The sequence below is a fragment of the Cydia fagiglandana genome, chromosome 27 (assembly GCF_963556715.1).
Source record: "Cydia fagiglandana chromosome 27, ilCydFagi1.1, whole genome shotgun sequence".
NCBI classification, from domain to species: Eukaryota; Metazoa; Arthropoda; class Insecta; order Lepidoptera; family Tortricidae; genus Cydia; species Cydia fagiglandana.
The window spans coordinates 7,348,190-7,366,610 of record NC_085958.1 but is presented as its reverse complement, the minus strand read 5'-3'; the positions used below and the strand labels follow the sequence as shown (position 1 = coordinate 7,366,610).

Sequence of the window (18,421 nt, the reverse complement as noted above, 5' to 3'; positions counted from 1 at the left end):
GTCCGACATCACAGTAAGATCTGAGTTTGACTGCGTTTCCGACGGCAGGGAATTTTGTGGCGTTCGTGTCAGTCCTGACATGTCCTTCATTTATTTATTGGTTTAGTTGTAATAGTTATAGCGAAGTATGTACTTATTTCGTAGACGATACTAGACGATCGTTGATGGCGTGCGCTGCGTAGCGCCTCGTAGCAATTTCGTAGCAGCGCGTAGCCGATAGCTCCGTTGGGTGATAGTCTAACTGGATATACACTTGTCTCGTTTTGACTGCACTCACGAGGATAGATTGTGACAGGGACACTGCACTTGATAAAGAGTATGTAATTACCGCGACCAATGAGATTTAAGATAACTATTTTAGCATAAATTAAATGTGCGCGGAGTATTGGGACGCGTCCGCTAGCTACGGTATCCGAGAGATGAAGGATGAATGCCGCGCGACGCTGTGCTGCGTAAGCGCCATCGACAATAAGGTCCCTTTTCATAGATAATGCCCCATATTTTCTTCGGGTTGGTGTGGTGATAAATGTTGTGTACTCGGGGGCAAATTTTGTTTAACCCTCGTGCTTTGAAACCCTCGCAACGCTCAAGATTCGAGTTTTGGAACCACTTGCTACGCTTTTCTACTACTACTTTTCTACTGACAAAGTGATTTCCGAATATATTTCCGACGACGATGTATCCATTTAAGTAACTAGAAAGGTACTTTATATAAAAATCTATCAATTTAAAAAATACCTGACATTTTCGTGTTGCCGTCCCCATTCCTGACAAAAGGCCAAAATTCCTGACATGTCAGGAAAATTCCTGTCATCTGGTAACCCTGGGTGTCCCAGAGTATACTTTACCTTGTATCTCCCTGGGCACGTCGTGTCTCAACTTGTTCAGGTCTCGAAAAATGTACCGTAGCTGTAGATATGTCTGCACACACACCAGCAGGATGCCCACACCCATGTGCAGCGTGAACGTCGTGAAGTTTATGTTCTACAACAAAATTGACACTTTTTAAAGGCAAAATTCGGTGTAGAAAAACATCTTGAAGAAACCAAACTACCTAGTCCCCATAAGGCCTTGGGTTGCCGGGTTGGGTTGGAAGGTTCGCCGTCAGTCATTTTCGTAAGAACTACTGTCTGAGACGTCTGAGTGAATTCTTTGAATTGCAATTTTGCTGAGCAGACCCTGAGCTCCTTAAGCAAGGACGGATCCCCTGGGCTCTGGGCTGAATCTAGGACAACAGTAGATATCTTTTCTAAACTGGCGACCCCACCCCCCTGATTTTATTAGTCAGGTGCCCCCTCCCTCCTCACTACAAAACTGGACGAGCGTACCACTCTCAAATCCAATGTTATAGGTGAGACAAAGGCTCACCGTCTTCGCTGGCTCGGCCACGTTTTGAGAATGGAGAAGGATCGCGGCGCTAAAAGGGCATACCTGGGACGACCGGTAGGGCGGAGGCCGATCGGACGTCCCGATATCCCTGGGGCGATGCGGTTGAAGCGGACTTGCGCGATCTCCATGCCGATAACTGGCGGGAGATGGCACAGGATCGAGACAAATGGCGACGTGTACTCGTGTCGGAGGACAAGACTCATTTTGGGTCGCTGCGCGATTAAGTAAGCATTAGAGATGCAACGGATAGTTGTTTGACCGGATGCCGGATACCGGATATTCGGCCTGCTCATCGGCTGAATATCCGGTATCCGGCCGCCGAATATCCGGTATCCGGCCGCCGAATATCCGGTATCCGGCCGCCGAATATTCGGCCGGCGGAACTATACCTACATTTCGGTTTTTCAGGTGCGCATTGTTCAGATTTTGACCTGTTTCGTAGACCTGTAACGTTCGCGCGGACTCATTTCTAGGTTCGAAATGAGTGCGCGTGCATGTCTGTGGAATGTTTAAATTGTTTTAAAATAATAACGAGTACGATTATGACCGTGACCGTTTCTTAAATACAATTTTGTTTACTCCGAAATCAAGCAATGTTACTGGGCCATTTTATTTAAACTTGTCCCCTTCACTTTTTTTTCAAATTTGGGATTTTTTATGTTATTTCTACTCAGAATCACGAGCTCTTTCTATCCTAATAGGAGAAAAAGTGTCCCAAGGTTTTTTCCCATTCCGTTACCATTTTTTCATAGACTTTGTATGGCGGTTTCGGAATGGAAAGATCGAAAAATGTATGGAAATCTTGGGACACTTTTTTTTCCCATTAGGATCAAAAGATTTCATGATTCTGAGTAGAAATAACATAAAAAATCCCAATTTTGAAAAAAAAGGGTAGGGGACAAGTATCCGGTATCCGGCCGTATTTTAATAAGTCACAATCCGGTATCCGGCCGGATATTAAAATAATGGCCGGATACCGGATAGTAACCGAATATCCGGTGCATCTCTAGTAAGTATACCTCTCTGAGCACGGCGGGGTGGCTGGCGATGATGACGTTGGGCGGGTCCCCCACGGGCGTGGCGGCGCCCCCCACGTTGCTAAAGATGACCATCGACATCAGGACCGGCACCGGGTTCAGTTGCATCACTTCGCAGAGCCTGTAGAACGTTTTAAATAAGTTTTTGGCAAAAATTTCATTTTTGGTACAAGCTTTTATCGCTGACTGTACTTTTCTTTCCACAGGCAAGTAATGCTCATCGAGATAATTCTAAAAACCTCAAATACAATTAGGTTTCGTTGTTTTATCACATAGTTCCTATGGCCACCTCCGGTCTCCATCATCAGATCAGCTCGATGACACCATAATATTGCATTGTCACCCGACTTACGTATGTATGCAAAATTTCAGCTCAATCGGAAACTGGGAAGTGGATAAAATGTAACTTGCAAGATTTGATTACACACAGACAGACAGACAACGGTCAGGTGAAACTAAATAAAAGCTTGTAATAAAAAGTAATGAATATTTTCATTCATTCACTCATTTATTTCTCCGTTCAAACCTCCTAAGGCCCAGCCATACAAATGAAAAAACCATAATTTACCACAGAAATTTGAACCTTTAGTGCAGGGAATAGAGTTGATTTTGGTTTTGTTTAAAAATCGAATGAAATAAAACAAATGCGACTCTGATCCAATTGAATATGATTTAAATTTCATCGAACTGAATAAGTACTTTAGGTATGACCTTGGGCCTAAGCAGGTTAAAAGATGGCTCACGTTAAACCGGTTTTCTATGGAAAGTACCACGTGATCACCGATCAGCCGTCATAGAAAATAACATGTCTGATGCCTCGGCCCGGTCAAGCGTGAGTCAACCTTAAAGCGATGGCAGAAGAATATTTTCTAACATTGTTCTATCTACTCTAAGGAGTTTCCTGTAAAATACCAGTTTCCTGTAAAATACACTAGTAATACTTTCTGTTGTTGACTGTACCTGATGGTGACTGTACCTGATGCTGTCTGTACCTGATGGTGACTGTACCTGATGGTGACTGTACCTGATGCTGACTGTACCTGATGGTGACTGTACCTGATGCTGACTGTACCTGATGGTGACTGTACCTGATGCTGACTGTACCTGATGGTAACTGTACCTGATGGTGACTGTACCTGATGGTTTTAATTTTGAACAAGCAGAAACGTCTGCGAACGATGCTATTAAGCTTAGAATAAATTTAAAAGTGGAAAAATTACTGTCTTGGGTGAGACTTGAACTCACGGCCTCTGGATCGATACTCCAGCGCTCTGCCATCTGAGCCACCAAGACCTCATCCCCAGCCAGCAAATCTTTCCACCATATTATAGGTCAAGGGGACCCTTAGCGACATCTACCGTAAGAGTGTTACACTTCTTAAACGGCTACCGGAGTTCCAAGTCATATTGGAAATTCACCAGTTACGATGTGCTACCCATACTAATTTTAATTTTGAACAAGCAGAAACGTCTGCGAACGATGCTATTAAGCTTAGAATAAATTTAAAAGTGGAAAAATTACTGTCTTGGGTGAGACTTGAACTCACGGCCTCTGGATCGATACTCCAGCGCTCTGCCATCTGAGCCACCAAGACCTCATCCCCAGCCAGCAAATCTTTCCACCATATTATAGGTCAAGGGGACCCTTAGCGACATCTACCGTAAGAGTGTTACACTTCTTAAACGGCTACCGGAGTTCCAAGTCATATTGGAAATTCACCAGTTACGATGTGCTACCCATACTAATTTTAATTTTGAACAAGCAGAAACGTCTGCGAACGATGCTATTAAGCTTAGAATAAATTTAAAAGTGGAAAAATTACTGTCTTGGGTGAGACTTGAACTCACGGCCTCTGGATCGATACTCCAGCGCTCTGCCATCTGAGCCACCAAGACCTCATCCCCAGCCAGCAAACACTTTTAAATTTTTTTTTTTCCACTTTTAAATTTATTCTAAGCTTAATAGCATCGTTCGCAGACGTTTCTGCTTGTTCAAAATTAAAATTAGTATGGGTAGCACATCGTAACTGGTGAATTTCCAATATGACTTGGAACTCCGGTAGCCGTTTAAGAAGTGTAACACTCTTACGGTAGATGTCGCTAAGGGTCCCCTTGACCTATAATATGGTGGAAAGATTTGCTGGCTGGGGATGAGGTCTTGGTGGCTCAGATGGCAGAGCGCTGGAGTATCGATCCAGAGGCCGTGAGTTCAAGTCTCACCCAAGACAGTAATTTTTCCACTTTTAAATTTATTCTAAGCTTAATAGCATCGTTCGCAGACGTTTCTGCTTGTTCAAAATTAAAATTAGTATGGGTAGCACATCGTAACTGGTGAATTTCCAATATGACTTGGAACTCCGGTAGCCGTTTAAGAAGTGTAACACTCTTACGGTAGATGTCGCTAAGGGTCCCCTTGACCTATAATATGGTGGAAAGATTTGCTGGCTGGGGATGAGGTCTTGGTGGCTCAGATGGCAGAGCGCTGGAGTATCGATCCAGAGGCCGTGAGTTCAAGTCTCACCCAAGACAGTAATTTTTCCACTTTTAAATGTACCTGATGGTGACTGTACCTGATGGTGACTGTACCTGATGGTGACTGTACCTGATGGTGGCTGTACCTGATGGTGACTGTACCTGATGGTGACTGTACCTGATGGTGACTGTACCTGATGGTGACTGTACCTGATGGTGACTGTACCTGATGGTGACTGTACCTGATGGTGACTGTACCTGATGGTGACTGTACCTGATGGTGACTGTACCTGATGGTGACTGTACCTGATACTGACTGTACCTGATGGTGACTGTACCTGATGGTGACTGTACCTGATACTGACTGTACCTGATGGTGACTGTACCTGATGGTGACTGTACCTAGTGGTGACTGTACCTGATGCTGACTGTACCTGATGCTGACTGTACCTGATGGTGACTGGTGTCATGAGCAGTACGGTGGTCACGTTGTCCAGGAAGGTGGAGAAGACGGCCGTGAAGAGACACAGGCAGTTGATCAGGGGCCACATGCGGCCTCCTGTCACACTGTACCTGATGCTAACTGTACCTGATGGTGACCGGTGTCATGAGCAGCACGGTGGTCACGTTGTCCAGGAAGGTGGAGAAGACGGCCGTGAAGAGACACAGGCAGTTGATCAGGGGCCACGTGCGGCCTCCTGTCACACTGTACCTGATGCTGACTGTACCTGATTGTGACCGGTGTCATGAGCAGCACGGTGGTCACGTTGTCCAGGAAGGTGGAGAAGACGGCCGTGAAGAGACACAGGCAGTTGATCAGGGGCCACGTGCGGCCTCCTGTCACACTGTACCTGATGCTGACTGTACCTGATTGTGACCGGTGTCATGAGCAGCACGGTGGTGACGTTGTCCAGGAAGGTGGAGAAGACGGCCGTGAAGAGACACAGGCAGTTGATCCGCGGCCACGTGCGACCTCCTGTCACACTGCACCTGATGCTGACTGTACCTGATTGTGACCGGTGTCATGAGCAGCACGGTGGTGACGTTGTCCAGGAAGGTGGAGAAGACGGCCGTGAAGAGACACAGGCAGTTGATCAGGGGCCACGTGCGGCCTCCTGTCACACTGTACCTGATGCTGACTGTACCTGATTGTGACCGGTGTCATGAGCAGCACGGTGGTCACGTTGTCCAGGAAGGTGGAGAAGACGGCCGTGAAGAGACACAGGCAGTTGATCAGGGGCCACGTGCGGCTTCCTGTCACCCTGTACCTGATGCTGACTGTACCTGATGGTGACCGGTGTCATGAGCAGCACGGTGGTCACGTTGTCCAGGAAGGTGGAGAAGACGGCCGTGAAGAGACACAGGCAGTTGATCAGGGGCCACGTGCGGCCTCCTGTCACACTGTACCTGATGCTGACTGTACCTGATTGTGACCGGTGTCATGAGCAGCACGGTGGTCACGTTGTCCAGGAAGGTGGAGAAGACGGCCGTGAAGAGACACAGGCAGTTGATCAGGGGCCACGTGCGGCCTCCTGTCACACTGTACCTGATGCTGACTGTACCTGATTGTGACCGGTGTCATGAGCAGCACGGTGGTCACGTTGTCCAGGAAGGTGGAGAAGACGGCCGTGAAGAGACACAGGCAGTTGATCAGGGGCCACGTGCGGCCTCCTGTCACCCTGTACCTGATGCTGACTGTACCTGATGGTGACCGGTGTCATGAGCAGCACGGTGGTCACGTTGTCCAGGAAGGTGGAGAAGACGGCCGTGAAGAGACACAGGCAGTTGATCAGGGGCCACGTGCGGCCTCCTGTCACACTGTACCTGATGCTGACTGTACCTGATTGTGACCGGTGTCATGAGCAGCACGGTGGTCACGTTGTCCAGGAAGGTGGAGAAGACGGCCGTGAAGAGACACAGGCAGTTGATCAGGGGCCACGTGCGGCTTCCTGTCACCCTGTACCTGATGCTGACTGTACCTGATGGTGACCGGTGTCATGAGCAGCACGGTGGTCACGTTGTCCAGGAAGGTGGAGAAGACGGCCGTGAAGAGACACAGGCAGTTGATCAGGGGCCACGTGCGGCCTCCTGTCACACTGTACCTGATGCTGACTGTACCTGATTGTGACCGGTGTCATGAGCAGCACGGTGGTCACGTTGTCCAGGAAGGTGGAGAAGACGGCCGTGAAGAGACACAGGCAGTTGATCAGGGGCCACGTGCGGCCTCCTGTCACACTGTACCTGATGCTGACTGTACCTGATTGTGACCGGTGTCATGAGCAGCACGGTGGTCACGTTGTCCAGGAAGGTGGAGAAGACGGCCGTGAAGAGACACAGGCAGTTGATCAGGGGCCACGTGCGGCCTCCTGTCACCCTGTACCTGATGCTGACTGTACCTGATGGTGACCGGTGTCATGAGCAGCACGGTGGTCACGTTGTCCAGGAAGGTGGAGAAGACGGCCGTGAAGAGACACAGGCAGTTGATCAGGGGCCACGTGCGGCCTCCTGTCACCTGAAACATGGGGAAACATTACTTTAGTTAGACTACGAAATAACGCGCGTTTTGGTAAGAAAACTGTATGGCGTTACCACTCTTTCTTTACTTATATTACTCTATGATTTAGATGTACGTGTATGTGAAGCAAATGGAGTGACGAGAAAGGTATTACAAATGAATGTAGAGGGAATTGACGGGAGAGGAAAACCGAGGAGAAGGTGAATGGACTGTGTGAGATGATAATGATGCCTTGATGAGATAACGGGCGATAGAGAGAAATAGGGAGAACAAAACATGCTGCTCCGATCTCTTAAGTGAATGGGACAAGGCGAACCAAAACGGCGACCAGCGGCATTATATGCTCAGCAACAGCAGTAAGGTCTCCGTGGGATTGAAGAACAAAGCCAAATCCTATATAATAACTGTATCTCGCGAGCCCGAAGGCCCAGAGCCATTATCTTGAGCTCCCAAACGTGTCAACTTTAAGCAATTTAAAGAGAGAAGGCCGAGTGCAGGAGTGCAGTGTTTCCAATGGGATGGTTGTCGATTTGTGGAAAACACCCGGCCAAATTTACTAACTCCACGACCAGCCAGGAGCCGTTGTTTGTCTCACCTCAAAAGCCAGCAAAGCCAAGTAATCCAGCAAGCCGGTCTCAGCCAATATGGCGACCAGCAGCATCATGCTGAGTAGCAGCAGTAAGGTCTCCACGTCCAGCCAGGAGACCAGCTCGGGCAGCGAGGTTCAGGAGCCGATGTCTTACCTCAAAAGCCAGTAAAGCCAGGTAATCCAGCAGGCCGGTCTCAGCCAATATGGCGACCAGCAGCATCATGCTGAGTAGGAGCAGTAGTGTCTCCACATCCAGCCAGGAGACCAGCTCGGGCAGCGAGGGTCGGGAGCCGGTGAGGGCTAGGACGCCCACGGAGAGAGACGAGGAGAGGAGCGCGGCGATTGTGCGGTTTACAATCTGGGAAGATGATGATTAATATTATCAATTAGCGATCCGCACGGGTTATACAAAACCTTTACAAATTATAAATACACTTGAACCTTCCTCAAGAATCCCCTTTCACTCTATCGATAGGTGAAAATTGCATGAGAATCCATTCAGTAGTATTTGAGTTTATCGCGAACAAGGTACAAACAGACAGACGAGGCGGGGGACTTTGTTTTATAAGGTGTAGTGATTGGCTTTATACAATTTATAGGTACTTCAATAGTTACAAATGTTAAAAACTGATCACATTAAAAATACAATACCTACTGCCTCCAAAACTCGAATAACTGACGTAGCTGAGACTGCTGCAAACCAAGCTTAAACAGGCGTGGCTCACTCAGCGATTTCGTCGCTTTGCTACAGGTACCTACAAGCACATCCGTCCCACACCAATTTTGGTGGCTAGCCAATTTTGGCCTGATCGTAAACAGACGCGTTTTGTTAGAGAGTGAGTCTTCGGTACCTAGTACTATTATTTATTTAGTCTGTGGCTCAAATGGGATTGGGCAGGACACGTATGCCTTATGACCTGTGGGTCTAGGGTTTCTGCTCGAGAATTCCCGAGGCGAGAAATCTCGAGAAATTTGTCCTAAGTCGAGACGGGAAAAAAATATTCAATGCCTCGAGAACTCGAGAAATAAATCTCTTGTGATAAGTAAAAAGATAACACGCGTATAACACATGATGTGTCTATAACGTATTTCTTTAGGTAGTTAAATAAATATGAACAATGTTATTTTTAGGTTTTCAGGTAGGAACCTACTTAAAACCTTTATTACCAACCAAATAAAAACTACCTTGATCCGTCCCCTATCCCTAGCTAGAAAGCTTTAACCGATTATCATGTTTTGAAACTTTTGAACTATCATGATTTATGATATTCATGTAATGTCTTTTTATTGAAAAACGGTTTAAAAAAGATTGTAACGAATTATAGGACCATGTAATAAGTTTAATAATAAATATTACCGAACTAAATTACTAATTGATAAATCAAATCATCCCAATATATTCCTATTAGCAAAATATTACAATTTTAGCAGCTTTATTGTTACGTTGAGTAAGTACGAGTAATTAATATTACGTAGTAAAACTTCTGTAAGTTTTGTCACATAGAGTTAAATTTATTGACTTGAATATTGCTGCCTAATAAAATACCATATTGTAGTTTGTTTACATTTTGTTGAATACCTAAAGAAATACACTATAGCATAACATATTGCCGGTGCGCACACCTGCACCTATAGTTTTTTTTTGTTGTTGTATTTTTGATTATTGAGTGCAATTTATGGTGACTAAAAATGTACCATGTTTGATTATTGATCTCACCTACGATTCCTACGAGTCTGATTTGTAAAAAAGCAAAAATAATTAAATAACATGGTGTTTTTCGGAGCTTTCAAAATTTCTCGAGATACTCGAGAAACTCGAGAAATCTTGGTCGAGAATTCCCGTGCCTCGAGAAATTAAAAAGGTCGAGAAACCAGAAACCCTATGTGGGTCAAAACAGCCACCTGTTGAGTCCCACAAATTGTAAGGAGTCGCGGTAGACCGCAGATGACAATTTACCTCAAATATAACGAGGATATACAGGGTACACAGGAGGACGGTTGCGTATATAAGGCCGTCTCTTTCTTCCAAGGGGCTCATGATGTAGCTGACAGTGAGAGGGACTGTGGTGTTGCTGGATGACTGCATTCGGAGGGACAGCACGGAGCCTGGAATAAGCAATATCTTTATTAACTCTTTATAAAGGATGACTGACGCTAGACCGGGCCGTGTCCGGGCCCGAGCTTCCGGCACTTACTTTTCTATGACAGGCGATCACGTGATGCTTTCCATAGAAAACGATGCGCCAGAAGCTCCAGCCCGGACATAGCCCGGTCTAACGTGAGTCATCCTTGAGGCACAATTAGATATTGTGGCGTCTCCTCTAGCTGTCACTGCCAACGTCGTGCCATAATAATCTAACAGATGGCGTTAGGGAGCTTAGAACGCACAAACTACTAAGAATATACTACGTCTAGAACGCAATTAGTATGAGACCTACATCGCGCTTACTGAGTTGTAATGTCAGTTTCTATCTATATAACTTCCGACCAACTCTCAACGGACTTCGGCCCCCAGGCATAACACCCGCCTGGAGAGAGTACTCTCTATTGCCTCTCTACCTTCTATAATATTATATGGCATATGGCACTATGAGAAGCGCTGGTGGCCTAACGGTTAAAAGCGTGCCACTTCCTATTCGGAGGTCGCGGGTTCACACCCCGGCTCGTACCAATGAGTTTTTCGGAACTTATCTATCTGATATTTACCTGGTGCTTTTCGGTGAAGGAAAACATCCACATTGTGAGGAAACCATACTAATCCCAATAAGACCTAGTTTCTCCTCTGGGTTGGAACGTCAGATGGCAGTCGCATTCTTAAAAACTAGTACCTACGTCAATTCTCGGGATTAGTTGTTAAGCGGACCGCAGGCTCCCATGAGCCGTGGCAAAAATGCCGGGATAACGCGAGGAAGAAGAATAAGAAGATGGCATATATATATGGCACTAGTTTTTATGAAAGCGACTGCCATCTGACCTTCCAACCCAGAGGGGAAACTAGGTCTTTTTGGGATTAGTCCGGTTTCCTCACGATGTATTTCGTTCACCGAAAAGCGACTGGTAAATATCAAATGATATTTCGCACAGCAAACGTACTGGTGCTCGACGCGGTCCCAGTACATGCCATCTTGAATCTTAAGTCATTGTCAATAGAGGTACAGCAAGGTGTCATCTATTGGGCATTAGCATGTCGAGCACTAATACGTTTAGGTACCTTAAAACTCAATGGCACGGTCAGCCAAGAAAGTGGTCTACCACTTTTCGACTCTATCAATCAGATGATAGAGTAGAAAAGCACCATACCATCGGACTTTTAGACGCACGGCCGGTTTCCATCCTTACATGGTAGATATTCCACCAATTCGCATGAAGCGCTTTGCTTCTACTTTCCTTATGCGCACTGCCAAGGAATGGAATTCCCTGCCGGCGTCTATTTTTCCGTGTTCTTATAACCGGGCAACCTTCAAATCAAGAGTGAACAGGCACCTTCTGGGCGAGCTCGCTCCATCGTAGGCCACGTCTACGCCTCGGCTAGTCTGTGGCCATGAGTAAGCCCATTCATAATAAAAAAAAAGTGGTATACAAGCCGGGGTTTGAACCCGCGACCTCATGTTGGGTGTCTTACCATTACTGGAAAATAGATTTTCACTGTCCGACCCATTCGAATGCATCAGCACCAATGTCTTCGTGTCGGTGGCGCTTTCAGCAAAGTCGATGACGTCATCGGACCTCAGTCGCACCAACCAGGGACGGGAGCTCTGGAATGTTTAGAATGTTTCTGTCAATGTATTGCAACCTTAGAGCATACCGTAGCTAGAGTCACAGAATAAATAATAGTACTAGGTATAGAAGACTCACTCTCTAACAAAACGCGTCTGTTACGATCAGGACAGAAATGGCCGCTAGGTGGCAACAGCGCCACGCGCGGCTTATGGCTATCCACCAAAATTGGTGTGGGTCGGATGTCTCACTCCGCGATTTCGTCGCTTTGCTACAGGTAGCTATAAAGTACTTCCGCTCGACCCCAATTTTGGGGTTTACCATAAGCCGCGTGTGGCGCTGTCGCCACCTAGCGGCCATATCTGTCCTGATCGTAACAGACGTACTATTATTTATTCTGTGCTTGTGGATAAAATGCAACTTTCTCATTCGTTTTTAAAGAATATTATAGAGCCTTTACAAGCTGGTCTGGTGTTAATAATACGTTTTTAAATTTTACCTCTGTCTGATCTCCGGAGGTCCGCTCAAGCCAAACTTCCAGAATATTCTCAGTTACATTCCCCGCCGTCTGGTCGAAGGGACCCGTTAGGGTCACTTTTAGGGTCACTCGCGCTAGGGTGCAGTTTAATGGGTATACTGAAAAGGGAAATGTATGATAAACTTCTCAATTAGCCGGGATTCGTGTTTAGATTCATTTATGTTAGCTACTTATAGTGATAAAATTATGCACTCAGTTGTTTAAGGGCCAGTTGCACTAACCACATTTAACGGACTGATTAATGTCAATAATAAGCAGTGTAGTATGAAACTTCCCATACAATAAAATTTAGCGAAAGCTTTAACGGTGACAAACGGTTTGTTACTTTGTTGCAACAATAGAAGTACAATAACATTGAGATGACACGGGGGAGGGGCCAAACGACCGAACGAGATGCACTTATGGAAATTTCAGTAGGAGTAGCAGAGAAAGCGGAATTATTGCTTGTCCTTGTCACAGTCTCACGTTTTGTTTGTTCCCCACCAAAAATTTAGTATGGTTTATGGTGGGCAACAAATAACCCGACCGAATTACGTAGATTGTTTTTGGTATGTTGTCAGGAATGTAAAAACGTGTTTTTAATATTGTCGCTTTGCGTATGTTTTGTCCCTCACGGAGGCTCGCGTATAGCTCATCTATGTAATACTAGGTCTATGAGTCCAACCGATTAGTGCAACGGTTTAGTGATAATCAGGTGTTTAGGTGTACTTACATGGCAGTATAGGTATACTGCCATCAGGATTGGCACCTTGATTTTCAACAATCCACCTTGAAAATATTATAATTAGAGATGCACCGGATATTCGGTTACTATCCGGTATCCGGCCTACCCAGCCATTATTTTACTATCCGGCTGGATACCGGATATATAGTAACAATACTTGATTTTGGAGTAAATAAATTGGATTTAAGAAACAGACACGGTCATAATCGTACTTGTTTATTACATTAAAACAATTTAATCATTCCACTGACTTGCACGCGCACTCATTTCGAACCTAGAAATGCGTCCGCGCGAGCGTTCACTAGGAAACAGGTCAAACCTGCAGAATGCGCACCAGAAAAACCGAAATGTAGGTATAATTCCGCTGGCCGAATATTCGGCGGCCGGATACCGGATATTCGGCCGATGGTCAGGCTGAATATCCGGTATCCGGTATCCGGCCAAACAACTATCCGTTGCATCGCTAATTATAATTCACCTTTGACCTCTCCTTCCTTCACAGCTGTGTGCAGCACCACGTCTGTCCTTTCTCTGTTCAGCAGCAGGGATGCTGTCAGGAACACCCATCCCGCCACCAGGATTGACAGCTTGACGACTTTCAGCGTCCGGTCCACCTTGAAAATTTACAAACATACATCATATGGAGTACTGGAGTAGCCTACATGTGTATAGAAGTTAAATAAAGCACATAACATAGATAGTCACTAACATTGGTTAAGAGTAATAATAATAAGCTACTAATATATTATGGAAATTTAATTTCTGAAATAAATAATTATTTCTTTATTTATTTATTTATATGTTTATGTTTAGGGTTATGTTTATGTCTAAAGTTCGTTTTTTTAGCATTTAGAAAGAACTTGGAAGAAGGTAAAGCGATTTTGGCATGTCTTTTAATTGAAAAACGCTTATTAAAAATCAGTAACTATCATTTATGAAAGCAGAAGAATATAAATGATCGTATTTGATTCATAATTATTACATATTTGACGTAACTTATTTTTAAAATGTGTTTTTCAATTAAAAGACACATCAAGATTGTTTACCTTATTTCTAATGCTAAAAAAACGAACTATATATATAGATGGCCAAGAAAATCTTGTGAGTAGAAAAAGGCGCGAAATTCAAATATTATATGAGACGATATCCCTTTCGCGCCTACATCTTACAAATTTGCCGCCTTTTTCTACTGAAAAGATCTGCTTGATAAACTATATGTTTAATTTATATGTTTATGTTTGCCCGAGGTAGTGATAATTTCCAGCTCTTTCCTATATTTAATAATATACTTTTATACAGATATTTTAGTCACTAAATACATCTCATGTTTGGGAGAGCCGAGAGGTATCCATTTCCACGCACTGAAGTGTCTTACAAAAATCTGTAGGTACCTGCTTTTTTCTCGCTGATCTGACTTTTTTCGCCTCTTGTGTGTGTGAAGGCTCCACTAATCTGAAAGTTAAATTTAACGTTCGAATTGAACATTAACCTTAAAATAAATAAATGAATAAATAAATATTATAGGACAATTTTACACAGATCGACCTGTTCACAGTAAGCTCAATAAAGCTTGTGTTGTGAGTATTAGACGTCGATATATATAATGTACACACATATATATATATACTTTAGATGTTATTTATTTTATTGCTTATTTTACTTATTTGAGATTTTTTATTATGACCTACCTATTATCACATCCTTTTGCAGGGACATCACTTTTCGCTACGCTTTCTTTACTTTTACTGATTTCGGTGGGTTTTTTTGTAAATATTGACTTGTCGCCATCTTGAATCTCCGTGGTATCCAGTTTTCCTGAAATTATAAAGTTATATTATTATTTGTATCTCCTTGGATATCACGGGCCTATAATCCCGGTTTTTTGATAGGCTTGCGTGGGGACACAGATCCAACACGTAGAGGCCCCTTGGAGAGCTTTTATGTCATGTAGAACGCCTGCTGGAACCCGTTCACAGGTGCAACAATAGACACCCGTGAACCGGTCTCAGCAGGCATTGGGACTATTGTAGAAAAAGAGAACAGTATACCGGTCTATGGATTGAAGTTTGGGTGGACTATGAGACTGGGCTATTGTAAAAGAGGTCCGGACACCTGCCATAACAATGTTAACACCGTCATCGAGGCAGGCGGTGACTCGCCGCTGACTAGATGGGCCCCTGAAACTGCCGTCGTAAAGACGACTAGGAGCAACATCGGTGTGAGCGGCTCAGGGGTGTCGAGAGGTGTGCGCCGCTTTCTACCCAGTGGCTGTTAATAGCCACTGTGCCAACTCGCGTCTTATGCATCTTTCACTTCCACCCCTGAAGCATATAGCTCTAACGACTCCTCTCTGGACGGCCAATGAAGGCAAGCCAGAGCTGAGAGTCCTGCGGGTCCCCTTGGGGTCCACTCCGACCGACGAAGACACGCCGGAGACGGAGACCCTGACCGACTCTCGGGAGCACTCGGGTCCGTGGGGTCGTTACTCCCCAACAGCTCGCCACAAGCTGCCCTGCGGGCAAGTTATATTTATTATTATTAAAAAAATCTGAACAAACATTACAGCAAAACATAACTCATTATTGGTATCAGGCTAAACTTTATCTCTTCGCAATAAGATTTGTAAAAGAGTAGTTAGTAACTTTAACTATGTCAAAATAACATTTCACGTATTTGTTCAATAATGCATTTAAATATGTGCAGCTACATACTTTAGTCACAGTATGGCTCTAGAGGAACGTAATGACACTCGCTCATAGACTTGCAACCGGATAATTTGACAACTGAATGTAAAACTGAAATCAGATTAATTTCCTGCTACTTGACATGATAGTCATACGGTATAAACAAAATCTATAGAAGTAAACGTACTACATATTAAACCGCAAGGTTCATCTACAATCAATTTGAAATAAGACTCACAAGCTACACTCATTAAGTGATTAGAATTGTATTGCTTCTGAAGCCCCACAGATGCAAGTGATTTGAGGGAAATTAAGGACATCTCCAAAATACAGAATGGCCCAAAAATACGTTTACGAGATTTTTTTTTTGTGCACATTGGTGATAATAATAACAAACGTTTGCATTTGTGCATCAAAGCCAAGATAATGATTTAAAGATAATAAATACGTTAAATAATTAGTTAAATTATTGTAGTTTTAATTTTTGTTGAGATTTTGTAAAAATATATGTCCCACCATGGTGTTGCTCATACGGATGCTTGAACGGCGCCAGAGACGGGTCGTATTTGATGGTGTCTGGCAGCCAGCCACACTTTGAGGCTACAGAATATATGTATATGTATATGCCTCACCATGGTGCTACTCATACAGCTGCGAGCATAGTACTAGCGGCGAGTCGTACTTGATGGTATCTACCCAGACTTTCAGGCTACGGTATAGATAGTATGTATGTATGTATGGATGCCTCACCATGGTGTTGTTCATAAAGATGCTTGAACGGCGCCAGAGACGGGTCATACTTGATGGTGTCTGGCAAGTCCACCCACACCTCCAGGCTGCCCGGCGTCAGGTCACTGCAGGAGACCATGGAATAAACACTGCTGTACACACTGTGGCGGCCATCTTGTTGAGGCTTTTTGAACTTTTTGAATAGTCCAGCCATAAATTGTTATAACAGTCAGTTTTGTAAAGGCACTGTGATGTCCAGTCTTGAATTACCTAGGTACTTAAAACTTAAGCAATGATAACGGGAGTTTCTGTATGAAAATTGTCACATAGACCCGTTTAATTGCTCTTGGGTGTACTACACCCAACTTGTACGAAAGCTTTAAATTTATTATATATATGTATATAATAATTTCCTTAAGGGTTAACGGTTAAATCCATGACACGGAGGTACTTATTTACCCAACGAACCCTAAAATCGGAACCCTTCCTTGACCTAAATGAGCTAACTTCTAAATATAGATAGACCTTTACTGTTGTTTATATAGCCTTTCGTGGGTATGTAGTTAGCCTAAAAATATTACATGGCGTGTTTTTTGTGTCTGTTTATTTAGAGTTCCAGGTATTAATTAGTTGTCTGGACATATAATCATAGTCTGGATAAATAGTTTAACCATATACGGAGTAAGTCCCTATAGTTGTATCAGTTGTATGATAACAAATGTAGGTAATAAAATTCTACCAAGCTAACAGTTGCATGTTTTCAATGTCAAGGTAGCTCTCTTTTATAGCCTACGTGTACTGTTTACTAACATTTGTTAATATCCACATGTGTACCTACATAATGCTAAAACAGTTGACAACATTTACAACTCTATGTACAGGACAGGCGTAACCAGATAAGTCAATGTTTCGCCAATCTGATTAAATTGCCCGATCGAATCAGGAGTGCTCAAACGGCAATTTGGCTCGCTGATTCGATTGCCCGATCAAATCAGGAGGTGCGGACACAAAAAGCCAATTGTCGAAGCTAGTAGGATCTGTATGTGCGTTTGTTTATGGTTCTAAAATTGGTGATTAAATTGTGTACGTGTGGACGCTAGGTGAGATTGGCTCCAATTATTTTCCTGATCAAATCGGCCGATTTGACCAGGCCCGTCTGGATACCACTTGCTTTGTTATTTAATGTTATTGTATCCTAGATACAATACAATACAAATATTCTTTGTTACTCACCAATAGCCTTAGAGCATTTATAATAATAATAATAATAATAAGCGGGCGGTTCTACAAGGCCCTCATGGGACCCGATGTAGACCTACCCGCGTCGGTGAACTGGCTACGATTCGGGGACCTCTTCGGAGAAACCGAGGGCTTTGCCTGTGCAATTGCGGACGAAGTTATCATGACGAATAACTACCGGAGATATATCCTGAAGGACGGTACGGTCGACATTTGTCGGGCATGCCGCCGTCCCGGAGAGTCACTCAGGCATATTATCTCCGGTTGTTCTCATCTTGCTAACGGCGAGTACTTGCACAGACATAACCTCGTAGCCAGAATTATTCACCAGCAGCTTGCCCTCCTATACGGCCTTGTGGACCGCGAAGTGCCGTACTACAAGTACACACCTGCGCCAGTTCTCGAAAATGGTCGTGCCACGCTCTATTGGGATCGATCTATCATCACTGACAGGACTATTGTTGCCAATAAGCCTGACATCGTGCTGATAGACCGATCGCAGCGCCGGGCCGTGCTCGCCGACGTCACCATCCCTCATGATGACAATCTCGTGAAGGCTGAGAAGGACAAGTCCAGCAAGTACCTAGACTTAGCTCATGAGATTACCGCCATGTGGGATGTTGACTCGACGATCATTGTTCCGATAGTCGTGTCAGCGAACGGTCTCATAGCGAAGAGTCTCGACCAACACCTAGAGAGACTCTCGCTGGGTGGCTGGATCAAGGGTCAGATGCAGAAGGCGGTAATTTTGGACACGGCGCGTATAGTACGTCGGTTCCTCACTCTGCG

At 44.5% G+C, this 18,421-nt stretch overlaps 1 protein-coding gene across 1 annotated transcript in view; it reads right to left on the bottom strand.

The window, feature by feature from the left end:
* The window catches only part of LOC134677918 (P protein), a 71,310-nt gene that overhangs the window by 28,862 nt on the left and 24,027 nt on the right, over nucleotides 1-18,421 (bottom strand). Inside the window, exons 3-13 of the mRNA XM_063536364.1 lie at nucleotides 16,415-16,518; nucleotides 14,669-14,795; nucleotides 14,372-14,432; nucleotides 13,459-13,594; nucleotides 12,218-12,354; nucleotides 11,624-11,756; nucleotides 9,959-10,107; nucleotides 8,156-8,359; nucleotides 7,294-7,409; nucleotides 2,409-2,547; nucleotides 849-984 (exon numbers count right to left, since the gene is read on the bottom strand). Of these exons, the coding sequence (XP_063392434.1) occupies nucleotides 849-984; nucleotides 2,409-2,547; nucleotides 7,294-7,409; nucleotides 8,156-8,359; nucleotides 9,959-10,107; nucleotides 11,624-11,756; nucleotides 12,218-12,354; nucleotides 13,459-13,594; nucleotides 14,372-14,432; nucleotides 14,669-14,795; nucleotides 16,415-16,518 (1,442 nt within the window). The remainder of the gene's footprint in view (nucleotides 1-848; nucleotides 985-2,408; nucleotides 2,548-7,293; nucleotides 7,410-8,155; nucleotides 8,360-9,958; nucleotides 10,108-11,623; nucleotides 11,757-12,217; nucleotides 12,355-13,458; nucleotides 13,595-14,371; nucleotides 14,433-14,668; nucleotides 14,796-16,414; nucleotides 16,519-18,421) is intronic.